This window comes from Bubalus kerabau, chromosome 12 (assembly GCF_029407905.1).
Source record: "Bubalus kerabau isolate K-KA32 ecotype Philippines breed swamp buffalo chromosome 12, PCC_UOA_SB_1v2, whole genome shotgun sequence".
NCBI lineage: Eukaryota > Metazoa > Chordata > Mammalia > Artiodactyla > Bovidae > Bubalus > Bubalus kerabau.
Genome location: NC_073635.1, coordinates 3,517,922 through 3,538,941, shown reverse-complemented (window position 1 = coordinate 3,538,941; position 21,020 = coordinate 3,517,922). Strand labels below are relative to the sequence as shown.

The 21,020-nt window shown below is 40.4% G+C and overlaps 1 protein-coding gene across 10 annotated transcripts in view; it reads right to left on the bottom strand.

Moving 5' to 3' along the window:
* Positions 1–5,680: 5,680 nt before the first annotated feature.
* DIAPH3 (diaphanous related formin 3) overlaps positions 5,681–21,020 on the bottom strand; it is a 571,991-nt gene continuing 556,651 nt past the window's right edge. For all 10 annotated transcript variants that reach the window (XM_055541934.1, XM_055541925.1, XM_055541924.1 and 7 more), the window contains one exon: positions 5,681–6,918. In XM_055541934.1, coding sequence (XP_055397909.1) covers positions 6,656–6,918 — 263 coding nt within the window. In that variant the 3' untranslated portion in view covers positions 5,681–6,655. The remainder of the gene's footprint in view (positions 6,919–21,020) is intronic.

The following is a 21,020-nucleotide window of genomic DNA, read 5'->3' as shown; positions in this document are numbered from 1 at the left end:
GGGATTGGAATGAAAACTGACCTTTTCCAGTCCTGTGGCCACTGCTGAGTTTTCCAAATTTGCTGGCCTTTTGAGTGCAGCACTTTCTCAGCATCATCTTCCAGGATTTGAAATAGCTCAACTGGAATTCCATCACCTCCACTAGCTTTGTTCATAGTGATGCTTCCTCTGGCCCACTTGACTTCACATTCCAGGATGTCTGGCTCTAGGTGAGTGATCACACCATCGTGATTATCTGGGTCATGAAGATCTTTTTTGTACAGTTCTTCTGTGTATTCTTGCCACCTCTTCTTAATATCTTCTGCTTCTGTTAGGTCCCTACCATTTCTGTCCTTTATTGAGCCCATCTTTGCATGAAATGCTCCCTTGGTATCTCTAATTTTCTTGAAGAGATCTCTTATCTTTCCCATTGTATTGTTTTCCTCTATTTCTTTGCATTGATCACTGAGGAGGCTTTCTTATCTTTCCTTGCTATTCTTTGGAACTCTGCATTCAAATGGGTATATCTTTCCTTTTCTCCTTTGCTTTTTGCTTTGCTTCTTTTCACAGCTATTTGTAAGGTCTCCTCAGACAGCCATTTTTCTTTTTTTGCATTTCTTTTTCTTAGGGATGGTCTTGATTCCTGTCTCCTGTACAATGTCACAAACCTCCATTCATAGTGCCTCAGGTACTCTGTCTATCAGATCTAGTCCCCTAAATCTATTTCTCACTTCCACTGTATAATCATAAGGGATTTGATTTAGGTCATACCTGAATGGTCTAGTAGTTTTCTCCACTTTCTTCAATTTCAGTCTGAATTTGGCAATAAGGAGTTCATGATCTGAGCCACAGTCAGCTCTCAGTCTTGTTTTGCTGACTGTATGCTGCTGCTGCTGCTGCTGCTAAGTCGCTTCAGTTGTATCTGACTCTGTGCGATCCCATAGACGGCGGCCCACCAGGCTCTCCGTCCCTGGGATTCTCCAGGCAAGAACACTGGAGTGGGTTGCCATTTCCTTCTCCAATGCATGAAAGTGAAAAGTGAAAGTGAAGTCGCTCAGTCGTGTCCGACTCCTAGCGACTCCATGAACTGCAGCCTACCAGGCCCCTCCGTCCATGGGATTTTCCAGGCAAGAGTACTGGAGTGGGTTGCCATTGCCTTCTCCTGCTGACTGTATAGAGCTTCTCCATCTTTGGTTGCAATCTGATTTCGGCATTGACCATCTGGGAATGTCCATGTGTAGAGTCTTCTCTTGTGTTGTTGGAAGAGGGTGTTTGCTATGACCAGTATGTTCTCTTGGCAGAATTCTATTACCCTTTGCCCTGCTTCATTCTGTACTACAAGGCCAAATTTGCCTGTTACTCCAGGTGTTTCTTGATTTCCTACTTTTGCATTCCAGTCCCCTATAATGAAAAGGACATCTTTTTGGGTGTTAGTTCTAGAAGGTCTTGTAGGTCTTCATAGAAATGTTCAACTTCAGCTTTTTCAGCGTTACTGGTTGGGGCATAGACTTGGACTACTGTGATATTGAATGGTTTGCCTTGGAAACGAACAGAGATCATTCTGTCGTTTTTGAGATTGCATCCAAGTACTGCATTTCGGACTCTTTTGTTGACTATGATGGCTACTCCATTTCTTCTAAGGGATTCCTGCCCGCAGTAGTAGATATAATGGTCATATGAGTTAAATTCACCCATTCCAGTCCATCTTAGTTTGCTGATTCCTAGAATGTCGATGTTCACTCTTGCCATCTCGTTTGACCACTTTCAATTTGCCTTGATTCATGGACCTACCATTCCAGGTTCCTATGCAATATTGCTCTTTACAGCATCAAACCTTGCTCCGATCACCAGTCCCATCCGCAACTGGGTGTTGTTTTTGCTTTGGCTGCATCCCTTCATTCTTTCTGGAGTTATTTTTCCACTGATCACCAGTAGCATATTGGGCACCTACTGACCTGGGGAGTTCATCTTTCAGGTCATTTTGCCTTTTCTTGCTGTTCATGGGGTTCCCAAGGCAAGAATATGAAGTGGTTTGCCATTCCCTTCTCCAGTGGACCACATTCTGTCAGACCCATCTGATCCCATCACTTTATGGCAAATAAATGGGGAAAGACTAGAAACAGTGGCTGACTTTATTTTCTTTGGGCTCCAAGATCACTGCAGATGGTGGTTGCAGCCATGAAATTAGAAGACGCTGGCTCCTTGAAAGAAAAGTTATGACCAACCTAGATAGCACATTAAAAAGAGAATTACTTTGCCGACAAAGGTCCATCTAGTCAAAGCTATGGTTTTTCCAGTAGTCGTGTATGGATGTGAGAGTTGGACTATAAGGAAAGCTGAGTGCTGAAGAATTGATGCTTTTGAGCTGTGGTGTTGGAGAAAACTCTTGAGAGTCCCTTGGACTGCAAGGAGGTCAAACCAGGTGATCCTAAAGGAAATCAGTCCTGAATGTTCATTGGAAGGACTGACGCTGAAGCTGAAATACTTCCAATACTTTGGCCACCTGATGTGAAGAGATGACTCAACGGAAATGACCCTGATGCTGGGAAGGATTGAGGGCAGGAGAAGGATGAGATGGTTGGATGGCATCACCGACTCGACGGACATGAATCTGAGTAAACTCAAGGAGTTGGTGATGGACAAGGAGGCCTGGCATACTGCAGTCCATGGGGTTGCAAAGAGTTGGACATGACTGAGCATCTGAACTGAATTGAACCGATAGACAGAGGAGCCTGGCGAGCTATTGTCATGGGGTCGAAGAGTCAGATATGACTGAGAGACTAACGCTTTCACTTTGAAACTTAAATAACGCATAATATGTTAAAAGGCTGTTGTAAAGGAAAATGAATAGGCGGTCCTGAAATGATAATCTAATAATTTGGCTTCCAATTTCATCATCAGAATCCCTTTAAAAAATTTAGATATCAAATAGCATAACATGTATAACAACATAGATCTGTAGGAACCTGGATTTATGTTAATGATATTCACTGGAAGAAGACAATTTCTGGAATTTTCAAAGCATTTTTATACAATGGCTAGAGTTTCAAAATGGATAGTAAAGGGGAAAAAATACCATTTTATGGTTTCCGGAAATAAATTAAGATTCCTTTTAAGCTCCTGTTGTCTTGGAGATGCTGAAAAGAGAGTATGAAGCCAAATGTGATGCTCAAAATCTAACAAGGTGAGTAGCAGGCAAAGAGACCCTCATGGTCAAACTCTAATTAGGGGCCTGGCTCACTTTCATTCTATCTCAAACTCCATTCCCACCTTAGCTGTAACCTATTCCCTTACATCCACTTTAAAAGGCAATCGCCTACTTAGGAATAATGAAGTTTTATGGTTTAAGGTTCCATTATTTTCTTTTTATGGGGAGATTTGGATTCAATTCTGAAATGCCATCCAGTCGCTGTGGCTCTTTGGCAGCTCCACGTGTTTTGCTAAACAGTAGCTCTTGAGCATAATGATTGAACAGTTTGGCCCTAGAACCTATTTTAAGAATAGTCATGCCTGGCAAGGGTGTGTAACAGCTACCACTGACCAATACACCCGACAAAAATAAAGAGTGGGTCACTGATAGCTACAATTCCTGGATCTCAAAATTTTTAATAATTAACATGAAGAAAAAGACAATGAATGCCAGTTTAAAAAATTTTCATTCACATTAGCCATTTATATATTAAGACCTACAGACAGTAAAGCGTCTGTCTACAATGCGGGAGACCTGTGTTTGATCCCTGGGTCGGGAAGATTCCTAGAGAAGGAAATGGCAACCTACTCCAGTAGTCTTGCCTAGAAAATCCCATGGACGGAGTCAGGCTACTCCGTCCATGGGATCGCAAAGAGTTGGACACGACTGAGCGACTTCACTTCACTTCACAACTTTCCAAGAGTTACACTCTGTACAAAAGGTTGCCACAAAACTTACTACCAAAATCCACTGATGCTTAATAAAGGAGAATTTAATAAGATGAAAGATTTGTACATTATAGATTTAGTTTCTAACTAGTAAACTCAGATCTACACTGAATTACATTTTAGGGGGTTCCCTGGTGGCTCAGCAGTAAAGAATCCACCTGCAATGCAGGAGATGCAGAAGACTCAGGTTTGATCCCTGGGTGGGGAAGATCCCCTGGAGAAAGAAATGGCAACTCTCTCCAGTGTTCTTGCCTGGAGAATCCCATGGACAGAGGAGCCTGGTGGGCTCAACTGAGGTGGCTGATCATGATATTTTAAAATGAGACTGAATAACCTAAGAAATAATCATTTGTGGCTAAACTAACATTTTGAAATCATTAATAACTCTTGTTTTTGAATAAACACTATTGTAACAACTAAGAATTTTAGATTTACTTAATATAAATGCATTTATTAGCTTTAGCAGAAGTTTTTTCAGATAAGTTACTGAAATGTTTACTTGCTAACATAAACATTAGATGTTTGGCATATTTTAACTATTCAAATACATGTTAAGAAAAGGATATATATGTGTATATAGTTAGATTAGATTGCTTTTCTTATTTTTAAATTACTTTAAATATTTTATTGGGAAACTTATGGCTTCCCACAAGCAGGTCTTTGCTTTTGGACCCCCTGATGATCACTTAGCTGTCTGTGTTCTTGCCAAATTCTCTCCTTTGACCTGAGAGAAAGGGGAGGGGAATCTATTTTGGGGTGTGTCACTAGCTTGGATGGAGCGTCCTTATCAAGGTACTGACTTTTTATTCACTAATTCAAATAAACAAAATCTCCTTGCTCAGAAACACAGCTGTATCTCAAGGTCTGCCTCGCTATAGTTTTCATCCACAGTTGACTAAAGGAATATTATGACTTTAAAAATCCTAATTATACCTCCTTGCTTATTGTTGGAAGAAACACTTGCATCAGAAACCAGTGTTTCTTGGTTGCCTCTTACCTCTGCGACTGTCCTGTGCTTCCCCTCATAGCTGCAGCCTCCTGTCCAGGCCTGAGCATGTCCTTCAGCCTCTGCAGACAGATGCCCTGGGGCGGACTGCTCAGTTTAGGGGCTTCCCTGCCTTCCTCCACCCCCGGGAGACTGTGTCAACTTCACTCTCCTTTACTGGCCAGACGGCCTCTCCCCTGTGTCTGCTCCCCAGTCCTAAATTGACACTTACCTGCCATCTGGTGTGTCCAAACTTTTAGGTTGAATTTTAGTTTTGTTTCTGAAAATCTCAAGCCTTCGCAAAATCATGTGAAGACCAGATAGTCAGGATTCCTGCATTTAGCTTCCTTCCTTGCTATTAAGGGCTCCTGTCTGCTTAAATGAGTAAATATCCTTCATCTTTCCTGATTTTTAAGAGGTACTCTCAGGAAAATACGAATTGCAACTGGAGGGTAAAACACACATTTCAGCAACACAGATGAGAACAATTTATTCTCACCTTGACTATGGATCACACTCTGTTCCCCAGTGTCTATAAACAGGGCCTGGTTTATTGTTCTAATTAATTAACTTTATTAACCTGGAGCTGAAAGGAGGTGGCAACTTAAACAAGGAAATAAAAAGCAGTGGACCTCGCCAGACTAGTTCCATATAACTGCTTTTTAACTGAAAGTAAAAGAGCAGTCACTTGCTTACTGCATGTCATAAAGCAAAAGAGATGCTTAGATAGACCGTAGAGCACAGTCTCTTTCCCCCTAATCCACAGAATATACTAATTACAAAACAAAAAGGTGCAACTTTTTTTATTTAGTGCAAATAACAAAGTTTATTTTCTTTGATATAGAATTAATAGAATTAATGATGCCCCCAATGGGATAAAATTGCAACCTTTACATAGGAAGACTTTCTTGAAACACTTCAGATTTTTGTTAAAGTTATTGATTGTCAGATCAAAGGAACTGCAATTTCAAGTTTGTTCACAGAAATTAAAAATTCTTAATGTGGAAAGTTTCAAAATGGCAATTCGATCCCAGAATCATCATTATCAGGGGGAAAAAAAATGTTCTCTCCTCTAAGTTTCGGCAGCACTGTAACATTGTATCCATTTACACAAAGGTATGTGCGTTCTGCAAAGAGAGGACATATATTCCTATTACATCAGTTTTGGAAATGTGTTCAGTTGCCATATAGTCTCCAACAGGGTCTAATTAACATGAATTCAACAATGATCATAATGAGCTTACCAATCATCTCCTCACAGCTTTATTATATCCAGTTTTATGTTTTCTGTGCTATGTTAATAGCATACAGATCCCAATTAAGGAGGAACCTGGCCCTTTATAAATAACATACACAGAATATACACGGATAAGTAGCAAGACTGGAGGCTGATGATTTGATGTTCACTAATGTTGAAAATAGTAAAGTAAAAATCACAGTGACTTGAAAAGATGGTATTTTCTTAAGGACACACTGTTGAACACCTGGCCACCTACCTGCTCTCTGAAGCATTATGTATAATTCAACCACCAAATATAGAACACACGAACACCAGGAGACAAGAAAAGCATTTAAAGCCCATTACAATCTTGAATAAGCCAAAACCTCAAGTACATAGGAAAAGCACTGCAATCATGTATTTAGCTTTATTTTTCTAATATATATCCTAATTTAAAACTATATAAAGTCACTGATATAAAAAGCAATTTTTTCAAGTGTTAGAGCTTAGAGCATGGCTTTGTATTTGGCTTAATCATTTTTTACCAGTTTAATTTATAAAGCTCGTAATCTTGCCAGCAGGGCTTCAACTTCAGGAATGGGTTCGTTTTTAGAAACAGAGCCAAGAAGTCCCATTTCCTTTTCTCTGTTGCTTTCTGCATCACAGGCCTCCTTCTTCTCAACTGCCTTGGTCCTCCCTGTAGACGTGTGAGTGTCTAGATTATAATTAAGCTCCTTGGTGACTGCAGTCCTTGTTGAGCTGCAATTGATACTGTAGTGTGAACGTGGCCCTTCTGTCAACTGCAACTTCTGATTTTCTACAGTAAGGAAGAAAGAAACATTAAACTTACTACTGTGATAAGCAAGGATTGTGCACATTATGAAACAATGAAATAATTATTCTCAACAAACAAGTCCTTTTTGACAGACTAAACTAAAAAATATTCAAGAGTAAGGAAGATTTAAAATAAACACGCAGAGGTTAAGAATAAGCTAAAAAATATAAATAGGCAACTCTTTCATTAGTATTAATGCTTACTTACTGCTTCCTTTGTGCCTGAAACGCCCATCTTTCAGTTATTAGCAAGGTTGGTCCTGCATTTCATTCAGGTCTTTGCTCAAGTGCTATTGGGAGAGGCCATCTCTGATCATCCATCTAAAACAGCACTCGCCTTTTCATCACTCGGTCTTAACCTCGTCTTTTCCTTCACAGAACCTATGACCACTGGACACATCGTATACTCGCTTACTTGTCTGTTGTCTACGTCTTCACTAGAACATAAGCTCCGCTGAGAGCAAGGACATTGTTCTAAACACTGCTGTAACACTGGAGCCTAGGATGGCTGTGGAGCAAAGTAGGTGCTCAATAGATACGCAGTGGGCAAATTATTTCTACACCTAAGACAGGCATTAGTTTGAATAATAATGAGATTAATTTCCTTTTGAAAATAAAAAGAAGGAAAAACTAACAGGAAATTAAAAATCAAATTGTCAAAATTTCCTAGCAAATCAAAATAATGTCATAATTTGCCAAATGCATACACATGGATCAATACAGACCCGTAAACTATACACACATGTATGTTCTTTCATTGGTAAGTGACAGCAATCCCAACTTCTCCAGGCTGTGAGGGAAGAGGTATAATAGCTAACAGCTAAATGACTCTAGCCAATTGACTTTCCCAAAGAGCAACAGATTTTCTCCTAATTAACTCTCACATCATTCAACTTTATGAGTAATCTCATGTAGATCTCAAACTCAAAAAAAAAACAAACACAGAACCCTCAATATTCTCATAACCTTGAACGTGGCCTGAAATGGCTTCAACGAACTTGACATGACATTTAAGGTTTTTTGGTTATTCGCTGAGAGATGTTCCATTATCCCAACAGCGATGACTTTGGAGCAGAAGCAGTCACTCATGACAGTGTGTTTTATGTGAGTGCTGAAAATTCCAACTGAAAACAGCTTGTACATTAAAAGGCAGCTGCTGAAGGTATTTACTACACTGTCATTTCCTGTCCGGGGCTCCCGGTGATGGATGAGTGTTTTACTCACGTTTCTGGACAATCTCAACAAATTTTAGAAGTCTGATCACCGTTTAGCTGTTGGAAGAAAATAAATACACTCTTCCTGTCACCTTCTTTATCAGGTGGGCAACTGTTATTCAAAAGTAAAAATCTACAGAGCAGTGACTTTCTCTTAGGAATGTTTCTCTCTCTAGTTTATAACACGCGTATCATGTTTGCAGTAAAAAGCACAGCTAACACTGTATTCCTACAGTTCCCAAGACCACACACAGAAGTTTTTTTTCCTAGGATCAACTCTCCTGCCCCAAAGTGTTTGAAAACTGCATTGTAGCTAAGTGCAAATTTTTAGTCTGCTTACTGCTCCTTCCCGAACGTTCCTATCTTTTCTTGTCATTTGAGTTCTTATAAACAACTCCATCATGATGATATCTCCAACAAACTATAATTTATTTTGCTGCTGGGCAACTCTCATTACATTTTTGATGACAGAGAAGAGATTCAATTGGCTAAAATATAGGTCTATATTATACATAAATAAAGTATTCCACACCTTTCCCGGCTATAATGTATCAAGCCCAATTCCACATGTGGCAAAGTGAAAACAGCATGGGATTTTAAGGCACATCAGGGTTGAAGTCCAAGTCCCACCCCTTGGCTTTACAGGTTAGCTCACCTCTGTGAATCTCAGGTTTCAAAAGTCAAACTCCGAGAGCAGGTGTGAGAACTAAAGGGAAGGATGAGGGCGACAGTTCCTTCGAGGTACCTGGCTGTGCCTTCCTCTGCCCAGGCCTTCCAAGTGAGGAAGGCTTGCCACCCAAGGCCTGTTCAGATGCTCTGACCTTTCTGACTTTCTGGTGACCGTACCCATGAGGGTTGAAATACCATTTTATTAATAGCTTGTATTTATGCAGCACTTTTATTTTTAAAGCATTTGTTGTACTTGAAACATTGCCACTGTCATTTTATAGATTGAGAGGTAAAAGCAAAAAGAGGTTAAATCATTTGCTTAGACTTAGTTACTGAGTAAATCAGTGGCAGGAGCCAAATGCTGTCTCTGGAGATACTAAGGCTGTCTTAAAGAAATTTAAAAAGCTTTTTGCCAAGAAAAAGTGCTAAGTAATTCAAAGCTAAGTTTCGTAATAGCAATGTCCTGTACTCATGCTTCAAAATGCTTTCTGACAGACCTCCTGCCCGCATAGCTCTGTGGATGGTTTACCTATGTCAGCTACCTCAGCATCTCCAAGGTCACACACAGACTCCTTTTCTCTCCTGGTATTACCTCAACTCCTGACTCTGAACTTCAGGTACAACCTTTACCCCGACAGGGCCCTGGCACTCCTTGTCCATTCTCTTAGCCCATCCTCTCTCCTTCTGCTCTCCCAGCAAACACCCAGCCTGTTCCCCTTCACCTTCACCTCACTCACCACAGAGGGATAGGAAGAGACCCTCCATCAGCTGCTCACTGCAGCACCCACGCCCCTTCCCCCCCGTGCTCCCTCTGAGGACCACCCCTCAGGGTGGGTGCTGCCTTCCATCCTGTGGCAGCTGTGCCTTCTTCTCTCCTGCATTTTCAAGGTTTCCTTCTTCAAGCAACCATTTCCCTCAGCATACAGGTACTCTGCAGTAACGACCCCAATCTTTAAAGAAGAAATGTCTCTGTCTCCACATCCTGCTCTATTCCCTTTCCCACTGTTGGCTGCCTTGGTAACAAAACATCTCAGAAGAACTGCTGATACTGCTGCCTCATTTCCTTTCTTCCCTTTTTTTTCTTGAACCCGCTCCAATCATGCCTTTGACCCTTTATGCTCAGACACTCAGTCGTGTCTGACTGTTTGGGACCCTGTGGACTGTAGCCCACCAAGCTCTCTGTCCATGCAATTCTCTAGGCAAGAATGCTGGAGTGGGCTGCCATTCTCTTCTCTGGGGGTCTTCCCTTCTGACCCTTCACTCTTCTGAGACAGCTCTCGTCAAGGCCACTAATAAACTAGTGTTGCTAAAAACAAGGTGGGCCACCCCTTGGATACTTCTGTTCTCCTTTACTTGACCTATATCAGATCCAAGGATGAAATGCCCAGCAGAGGATGGGCTTTTCTTTTACCATCTGCTTCTGCAGAGAATTAGGTGGATAACACTGGGCAGCCAATGCAGGCAAAAGCGTTTCCACCCCATTGAGAAAACTTTAGATAGTTTTGGGCTAGCTTTAGGCACAAAGTGATAAGAAGAAAAACCAAGCTGGCATGTAACTCTTCTGTGGTTTTAGATGGAGAATCTTTCTTGAGAAGCAATTGACAAGACAGAATAACATAAAAAGAGGTTATTCCTGAGACCATGAAGAAATTAAAAAAGAAAGTAGAGAGCTCCTTTTAGAATGAGCGTATAGCTGTTAGAAATTCTTTGGTATCACTTCCCTCCAGCCTGCACCTTTATCTCTCAGCATCCCAACAGCCTCCATCCTGGTTCTCAGCCTTGGGAGGCCCAAGCTGTAGCACTGAGGAAGTCACATCCCAAACTGCAAAGTACGAATGAAGTTACGTAGGCGAAGGATCCCCTGTCCCATTGCAAACTAGAGAAAATGTTTATGAGTAGAGAAAGCTCCCAAGTTGGAAGTTCTCTTTTATACAGACATCTTATTACAATGTTGATTCAGGTGTCTTTTGCCATTATTATTGATACTATTTTAGAAGTCTGCTATTGGTGGTTTCCTGTGGGCTGAACTGGAGACCCAAATTCCACACAAAAAACATGCACTTAATTTCTAAATGGTTCACTTCAAACATCAGGGCGATACCGCAACTCTGCAAGTTGGCGAAAACTCTATACAGGTGCTCAGAGCTATGAAATAAATCGCAATTTGAGGCCGGTGGGCTTGTATCTTTTTTTATGTGAAATTAGTTCCAAATACAAGGTGACACACTTGGACACATGGGCTCTTTAAATGGAGATGAAAACATTAAGGCAAAGTAGAATGCTTCCTCGGAGAAGGCAATGGCACCCCACCCCAGTACTCTTGCCTGGAAAATCCCATGGACGGAGGAGCCTGGTAGGCTGCAGTCCATGGGGTCGCTAAGAGTCGGATACAACTGAGCGACTTCACTTTCACTTTTCACTTTCATGCATTGGAGAAGGAAATGGCAACCCACTCCAGTGTTCTTGCCTGGAGAATTCCAGGGACAGGGGAGCCTGGTGGGCTGCTGTCTATGGGGTCGCACAGAGTCGGACACGACTGAAATGACTTAGCAGTAGCAGAATGCTTCCTTAGTTCTCCAAAAACAGGAAACTTCTGCTATTATTTTATGAATCAAATCCAAGGGTTTTTTTTTTTTTTTTTTTCACCTTTAAGATATTGTAATTGATGTCTGTGAAAAGAAGTATGATCTATCTAGGACTACTGCTAATATCCAGGCCATTGGTGATTGGAGTACAGATGGGCCAGGGCCAGGTGCTATTTTTAGTGCTAGGCCAGTAAGGAAATCCAATCTACACATCTTGTATTTATGTTTCTGTGGCAATAAACAGGGTGAGAATACATGTCATTATCCTTTAAGATAGGGAAACTCACTTATTTCAATTTAATTCCTTATGTGATTCTTACTATAGAATTGGTTCTACAGTTCCACACAGTTTTTTTTTTTTTTCTGAAACTAAATGAAAAGTTGGAAATTGTTGAAAAGTTGAATGGGTCTCAAATACAGAGAATCTTCTAGACCTGAGAGAGAGAGAGAGAGAGAGAGAGAGAATAAAAGCCTTAAACCATAAACTGGGCTGGATCCAACATGACCTTGGCAGAATACAGATTTAGATGATAAAGAAAGTTGGAAACAAAAAGCCATGCCCAACCCACCATCCTGAGTTAACTTTTCCATCATTTCTTGAGTAACATAAAAGACACAAGAACCGGGAAAGTCTCTGAGAAGAAAGAAAATATAAATGTATGTGATCCGGCATCTAAATGAGGAAGTATTTCAGCCAACAGCTGTTATGTTTCCTGAGCTAAGAAGGCAAGGCTAAGGCTCTGGCTGACAGCCCTTGGGGAAAACCCTCTCTGCTACAGGAAATATCAGTTATGGTTCAGAAAGAGGCATTATTTCCTTTAAGTCAGTATTGATCCTCCATCACATTGTGGTTCTAATGGGCACTGGGTTCTTAGAAGTGCCAATTCTCAGATGAAATATGAAATTGAGCTCCTGCCTTTTGTGGTCAATGGTGAGCCTGTGGTAGTTTGACAGGAGGAAGAATAGAGAACTCTGGTGTCCTAAATTGACTGCATCTCTTCAGTCTTCCTGAAATTTGATCTCTCCTTACAGTTCTTTACCTTTTGCTCTTAACTATTACTTTGACCTATTAAGCAGCTGTTTGGTTTACCCAGTAATACCATTTCTTTGGCAGGAGAAAAAAATGACCCATAAATATAATTTTGAAGCACTACTGGGCCTACATGATAGTAAAGTGTGTGACAAATATATGTTTTTAATCTATGCAATAACTGAAGTTACTGCTGGCCACCTGCAGCCTTTACCCCTGTGGTTTTCCTTACTATTGATTTACTGGTGCTATAAATAATTGTCTTTTTTTTGCTTCATTTTGCTGTTTATTTTACTTTTTGTATTGAAAACATATAAAAAATGATCAAAAAGATAAAAAAAGATAAAAAAGATCAAAAGGGCATTTTGTATATATCTAAAAATCTTTTAGGAGAGTCAAGAAATTCTTATAGAAACCAATTAAGTAGAAACAAATATGATAAAAAAAGATTACTCCCCCAATTTAAACAAAAGAAAGCAGAGATGACAGATAAAAGCCATTTCTGAATAAAGGAGATAACTGACAATTAAATTAGGATTTTTGCATTAACTAGATATATGCACTTCTATTCACTGGTCATATCAAACACTGTCTTCCAATAACAGAAGAGATGACTCTACACATGGACATCAGCAGATGGACAATACCAAAATCAAATTGATTATGTTCTTTGCAGTCAAAGATGAAGAAGCTCTATACAGTCAGCAAAAACAAGACCGGGAGCTGACTGTGGCTCAGATCATGAACACCTTGGTGCAAAATTCAGACTGAAATTGAAGAAAGTAGGGAAAACCACTAGACCATTCAGGTATGACCTAAATCAAGTCTCTTATGATTATACAGTGGAAGTGAAAAATAGGTTCAAGGGATTAGATTTGATAGACAGAGTGCCTGAAGAAATATGGATGGAGGTTCGTAACACTGTTCAGGAAGAGGTGATAAAAACCATTCTCAAGAAAAAAGAAATGCAAAAAGGCAAAAATGGTTATCTGAGGAGGTCTTACAAATGGCTGAGAAAAGAAAAGAAGCTAAAGGCAAGGGAGAAAAGGAAAGATACATTTATCTGAATGTAAAATTCCAAAGAATAGCACAGAGAAAAAAGAAAGCCTTCCTAAATGAACAAGGCAAAGAAATAGAGGAAAACAGTAGAATGGGAAAGACTAGAGACCTCTTCCAGATGATTAGAGCTACCAAAGGAACATTTCATACAAAGATGGGCACAATAAAGGACAGAAACTGTATGGACCTAACAGAAGCAGAAGATATTAGGAAGAGGCGGCAAGAATACGCAGAAGAACTATACAAAAAAGATCTTAATGACCCAGATAACCACAATGGTGTGATCACTCACCCAGAGCCAGACATCCTGGGCCTTAGGAAGCATATCTAGAAACAAAGCTAGTGGAGGTGATGGAATTCCAGTTGAGCTATTTCCAGTCCTAAAAGATGATGCTGTGAAAGTGCTGCCCTCAATATGTCAGCAAATTTGGAAAACTCAGCAGTGGCCACAGGACTGGAAAAGATCAGTTTTCATTCCATTTCCAAAGAAGGGCAATGCCAAAGAACGTTCAAACTATCACACAATTGCACTCAGTTCACATGCTAGTAAAGTAATGCTCAAAATTTTCCAGGTGAGGCTTCAACAGTACATGAACTGAGAACTTCCAGATGTTCAAGTTGGATTTAGAAAAGGCAGAGGAACCCGAGATCGAATTGTCAACATCCGCTGAATCACTGAAAAAGGAAGAGAGTTCCAGAAAAACATCTACTTCTGCCTCATTGACTAAGCTAAAGCCTTGACTATGTGGACCACAAGAAACTGTGCAAGATTCTTCAAGAGATGGGAATAACATATCACCTTCCCTGCTTCCTAAGAAACCTGTATGTGGGGCAAGAAGTAACAGTTAGATTGGACATAGAACAACTGACCGGTTCCAAACTGGGAAAGGAGTACATCAAGGCTGTATATTGTCACCTTGCTTATTTAACTTATATGCAGAGCACATCATGAGAAATGCCAGGGTGGATAAAGCACAAGCTGGAATCAAGATTGCTGGGAGAAATATCAATAGCCTCAGATAAGCAAATGACACCACCCTTATGGCAGAAAGTGAAGAAGAACTAAGCCTTTTGATGAAGGTGAAAGAGGAGAGTGAAAAAGCTGGCTTAAAGCTCAACATTCAAAAAATGAAGGTCATGGCATCTGGTCCCATCAGTTCAGTTCAGTTCAGTTCAGTCGCTCAGTTGTGTCCGACTCTTTGCGACCCCATGAATTGCAGCAGGCCAGGCCTCCCTGTCCATCACCATTTCCCGGAGTTCACTCAAACTCATGTACACCGAGTCAGTGATGCCATCCAGCCATCTCATCCTCTATCGTCCCCTTTTCCTCCTGGCCCCAATCCCTCCCAACATCAGGGTCTTTTCCAATGAATCAACTCCTTGCATGAGGTGGCCAAAGTATTGGAGTTTCAGCTGTAGCATCATACCTTCCCAAGAAATCCCAGGGCTGATCTCCTTCAGAATGGACTGGTTGGATCTCCTTGCAGTCCAAGGGACTCTCAAGAGTCTTCTCCAACACCACAGTTCAAAAGCATCAATTCTTCGGTGCACAGCTTTCTTCATAGTTCAACTCTCGCATATATACATGACCACTGGAAAAACCATAGCCTTGACTAGACGAACCCTTGTTGGCAAAGTAATATCTCTGCTTTTCAATATGCTATCTAGTCCCATCACATCATGGCAAATAGATGGGGAAACAGTGACAGACTTTATTTTCTTGGGCTCCAAAATCACTGCAGATGGTGATTGCAGCCATGAAATTAAAAGATGCAAAGAATAAATAAATGAATAAATAAATAAATAAAAGATGCTTGCTCCTTGGAAGAAAAGTTATTACCAACCTAGACAGCATATTAAAAAGCAGAGACATTACTTTGCCAATGAAGGTCCATCTAGTTAAAGCTATGGTTTTTCCAGTAGTCACGTATGGATGTGAGAGCTGGACCACAAAGAAGGCTCAGTGCCAAAGAATTGATGCTTTTGAGCTGTGGTGTTGGAGAAGACTTTTGAGAGTCCCTTGGACAGCAAGGAGATCCAGCCAGTCAATCCTAAAGGAAATCTGTCCTGAATATTCATTGGAAGGACTGATACTGAAGCTGAAGCTCCAATACTTTGTCCACCTGATGAGAAGAATGGACTCACTGGAAAAGACCCTGATGCTGGGCAAGATTGAAGGCAGGAGGAGAAGGGGATGACAGAGGATAAAATGGCTGGATGGCATCACCAACTCATCAATGGACATGAGTTTGGGCAAGCCCTGGGAGATGCTGAAGAACAGGGAAGCCTGGCATGCTGCAGTCCTTTGGGTCTCATGGAATCTGACATGACTGATCGACTGAACAATAATAACAATAATTCAGTCTTGGTCTATTTCACTGTCCTTTGAATAAAAATTTAAAGACAGCACTGCTGTTTTGCACAATCACACAACACATTTTCTTTTCTTTTTTTTTTTTAAATTTTATTTTATTTAACTTTTGTATTGTATTGGTTTTGCCATATATCAAAATGAATCTGCCACAGGTATACATGTGTTCCCCATATTGAACCCTCCTCCCTCCTCCCTCCCCATACCATCCCTCTGGGTCATTCCAGTGCACCAGCCCCAAGCATCCAGTATCGTGCATTGAACCTGGAACTGGCGACTCGTTTCATATATGATATTATACATATTTCAATGTCATTCTCCCAAATCATCCCACCCTCTCCCTCTCCCACAGAGTCCAAAAGACTGTTCTATACATCAGTGTCTCTTTTGCTGTCTTGTATACAGGGTTATTGTTACCATCTTTCTAAATTCCATATATATATATGCATTAGTATACTGTATTGGTGTTTTTCTTTCTGGCTTACTTCACTCTGTATAATAGGCTCCAGTTTCATCCACCTCCTTAGAACTGATTCAAATGTATTCTTTTTAATGGCTGAGTAATACTCCATTGTGTATATGTACCACAGCTTTCTTATTCAAATTTTCACGTGCAAAGCAACTTCCTCTTAACTTTTATATACCAAAACCAACCAAAGCGTCTGTTTACTATTACTAGTCTTGCTACCTGTCACTGACAGCTGTCTCAAGCTACCAGGCACTAGTGGTCACCAGTGTGTGGCTTAGCAGCCATTAAGTAAATGGTTTTTAAAGTATGCAATTGCCTGTCAGCTGATGGATACCAGATAGTAAATAAATTCATGGGTTGGTCTGGTGGTTTATGAGGAAGAATGTAGGCAAATTATACAGGTATATAGCTTGATATTATAGTTAGTGGATACATAATATATGTTAAACCTTTTGCTATGCTATGCTAAGTCACTTCAGTCGTGTCTGACTCTGTGTGACCTCATAGACGGTAGCCTACCAGGCTCCCTTGTCCCTGGGATTCTCCAGGCAAGAACACTGGGGTGGGTTGCCATTTCCTTCTCCAATGCATGAAAGTGAAAAGTGAAAGTGAAGTCGCCTAGTCGTGTCCGACTCTTAGCTAACCCATGGACTGCAGCCTACCAGGCTCCTCCATCCATGGGATTTTCCAGGCAAGAGTACTGGAGTGGGGTGCCATTGCCTTCTCCGTGTTAAACCTTTTATGTATTATTTAAAAATGTTTCCAACAACTCTAAATAAAAGTATTAACAACTTCTCTGGTCACTCAGATGGTAAAGAATTTGCCTGCAATGTGGGAGACCTGGGTTTGATCCCTGGCTTGGGATGATCCCCTGGAGAAGCGAATGGTTACCCACTCCAGTATTCTTGTCTGGAAAAATCCCACGGACCGAGGAGCCTGGTGGGCTACAGTCCATGGGGTTGCAAAGCGTCGGACATGATCGAGCAACTAACACTTTCACTAACATTTAATAAATGAGGAAACTGAGGTTTAGATAAGTCCATGAACCTCAAGGTCACAGAGACTTCGATATTTGCCTCCAGCAAACATACTTCACATCTTACTCCCCCACAGCTCTGGAGGCAGAGGATGAGGCCCTGGCAAAAGACACATTGTGAAAGGGAAAGAGCGCTTTACACTTGAGATTTGAGGAGAAGCCTATACCCTGTGCTAATGACCAGGAAGCGGTACTGGAAAATAACCAGATGAATACTATAGGAACTAAATATTTTCCTTAGGCCATTTCTAAGTGGTATCTTATAGTGTGCTTATGTATTTATATTTTGTGTATTTCCTAAGTCAACATTTACTAGATACTACAAACGCAGTTTTTTTTTTCCCCCTAAATGAGTAAGGTATGCTATTTCAATTCCATTTCACGTTCATAGAATCATATAATATCGAGGCCAACCTCAGGTTTGGAAAGACCCTTAGTGAGTTGCCAGAACCATCTATCCAAAGCCTGAATTCCCTTTACTCAGAATCCCATCCAATGGTTGTCCAGTCTAAATCTGAAGACCTCTAGTCATAGTCTCACCACCTCACAAGGCAATATATTCCTCTAATAATTAAATGTTTTAACTTATATTTATCTAGTGTTTGTTCCCCTAAGATCTTAGTCACTAGCCCTACTGATTTTTCCCACTAGGGCTGTATTAAGAGAGTCTCAAAAATATACAAGCAACTCCTGCAGCTCAATTCTAGAAATATAAACGACCCAAACAAAAAGTGGGCCAAAGAACTAAACAGACATTTCTCCAAAGAAGATATACAGATGGCTAACAAACACATGAAAAGATGCTCAACATCACTCATTATCAGAGAAATGCAAATCAAAACCACTATGAGGTACCATTTCGCGCCAGTCAGAATGGCTGCAATCTAAAAGTCTACAAGCAATAAATGCGGGAGAGGGTGTGGAGAAAAGGGAACCCTCTTACACTGTTGGTGGGAATGCAAACTAGTACAGCCACTATGGAGAACAGTGTGGAGATTCCTTAAAAAACTGGAAATAGAACTGCCTTATGATCCAGCAATCCCACTGCTGGGCATACACACTGAGGAAACCAGAAGGGAAAGAGACACGTGTACCCCAATGTTCATCGCAGCACTGTTTATAATAGCCAGGGCATGGAAGCAACCTAGATGTCCATCAGGAGATGAATGGATAAGAAAGCTGTGGTACATATACACAATGGAGTATTACCCGGCCATTAAAAAGAATACATTTGAATCAGTTCTAATGAGGTGATGAAACTGGAGCCTATTATACAGAGTGAAGTAAGCCAGAAAGAAAAACACCAATACAGTATACTAACGCATATATATGGAATTTAGAAAGATGGTAACAATAACCCTGTATACAAGACAGCAAAAGAGACACAGATGCATAGAATAGTCTTTTGGGCTCTGTGGGAGAGGGCAAGGGTGGGATGCTTTGGGAGAATGGCGCTGAAACATGTATGTTATCATATGTGAAACAAATTGCCAGTCCAGGTTCGATACATGATACAGGATGCTCAGGGCTGGTGCATTGGGATGACCCAGAGGGATGGGATGGGGAGGGAGGTGGGAGGGGGGTTCAGCATGGGGAACCCGTGTACACCCATGGCGGATCCACGTCAATGTATGGCAAAACCAATACAATATTGTAAAGTAATTAGCCTCCAATTAAAATAAATAAATTTATATTACAAAAAAGAGACAGTCTAATTCCTCTTCCATTCACCAGTTCTTCAACTATTTAAAGACAGATATCGCAATCCCCAAATCTTTGCCAAGCCAAACATCCACAATTTCTTCAACTATTCTTCCAGAGATCATAAGCTGAAGTCATTGTTAAGTTAACTCATTAGTTAACCTGCTGAATACTTATCCACCACGCTAGGTGCTCAGGCCTTGAGACATTCTGGGTCCTGTCATTTCTATTATGAACATGCAAAACCATATTTAGTTAGTCCAAAATTCTGCAGAAAAAACAAACCCAACTAGTGTACCAGTACCAAAACACGAGAACGGATGCTCATAGAATCTTTTTGAATATAACCTTATAAACTTGAAGTTGATTTTCAGCCTAATAAAAATCTGCTTAAAACTATCTGTGTTTATTCATTGGAGAATTCAGTCCTGCAATGCATTTGTAATGAAGATGGTTTTAAATGAAATAACTTTAGGTATCACTTTATATATAAAAACGTTCCTTTAGGTCTCCGCAGCCTGTCACCACGTATAGAGTCACGTTCACTGGCCATATCGAAACAAAGCAGCATGTTCAAGGAGCAAGAAAAACAAACTCATATCATCTAATTCTGATCTAACTTGCTAGAGAGTAAGCTCCACAAAGGCAACAATCTTTGTTTCATTCACAAAGAATAAATAAAATAGTTCTTAGAATAGTGCCTGCTTTATAACAGGTGTTTAAAGCATTATTTCTTGAGTGACAAAACCTAAGCATGCCATAGTTTTACCACCTGACTTCATATTAATCCTTCCCAAAGAAAACACTTCAGAAGAACACTCTGAGAAACTGATGACACGTCAACTTTTATTTCATGCACATGTTTGTGCTTTCCGGCCTCCTGAGGACCTAGCTTCGATTCTATAATGGCATCGTCCAACGGAGATACAACAAGCATCATGAAAGTGAGCTACACATGCTACTTAACACTGTCCAGTGGTCACCCTAAAAACTGGGACAGGAAACCAGGTGTAACTAGTCTGAACAAGGCAGTTTACTTAACCAATGTCAACTATTATCATTTCAATACGTAAGCAAAATAAAAAATATACTAGCGAAATCCTTAATTTTTCTTTTGTACTAAGTCTTCAAAATCAAATATGTATTTTATAGTTATAGCACATCTTTTTTCCATATCTTTTATTCACATGTAAGGACAACAAGGCTTTGTTATATCTAATCTTTTCAGGCTGATATAGAAAACTGGTAATTCCCCTAAATTCATTAATACAGGTGCAGATTATATTTCCCATTATTCTTTGAAGCCCCATATGACCAGAGACTAGATGGGGCCAGTGAAAGTAAATGAAAGCAACATGTTGAATTTCCCATCTATGTCCTTAAAAGAAAAAAATCTTATTTATTTCTCCTCCACAAAGACTTAGTGTGAGAGGCAGAGTAGCTGTTTCAGAACCAGAGAAGGAGGTTCCACGTTGAGGATGGCAGCACACAGGACACAATGAAGTAGCAGCCTGCGAGCCTGTGGGAAGCATTTTGTACTGTGTATTTTCACAACGCAAAATATTTCTGTATTTTACAATCAATGTGACACTTAGATCTTTGTAACAACATTCTAAGTCCACAATTTAAATTATAATATACATATTTTAGGTCTTCCCTGGTGGCTCAGATGGTAAAGAATCTGCCTGCAATGCAGGAGACCTGGGTACGATCCCTGGGTTGGAAGATCCCCTGGAGGAGGGCATGGCAACCCACTCCAGAATTCTTGCCTGGAGAATCCCATGGACAGAGGAGCCTGGTGGGTCACAGTCCATGGAGTCACAGAGTTGGACATGACTGAGCAACTAACATATACACACATACATGTAATAATTCAAAAACAGAGTTAATTCAGAATTCTGTTCTATATGTTATAAATTTGTACTGTATAAGTACACAATTAAATATATAT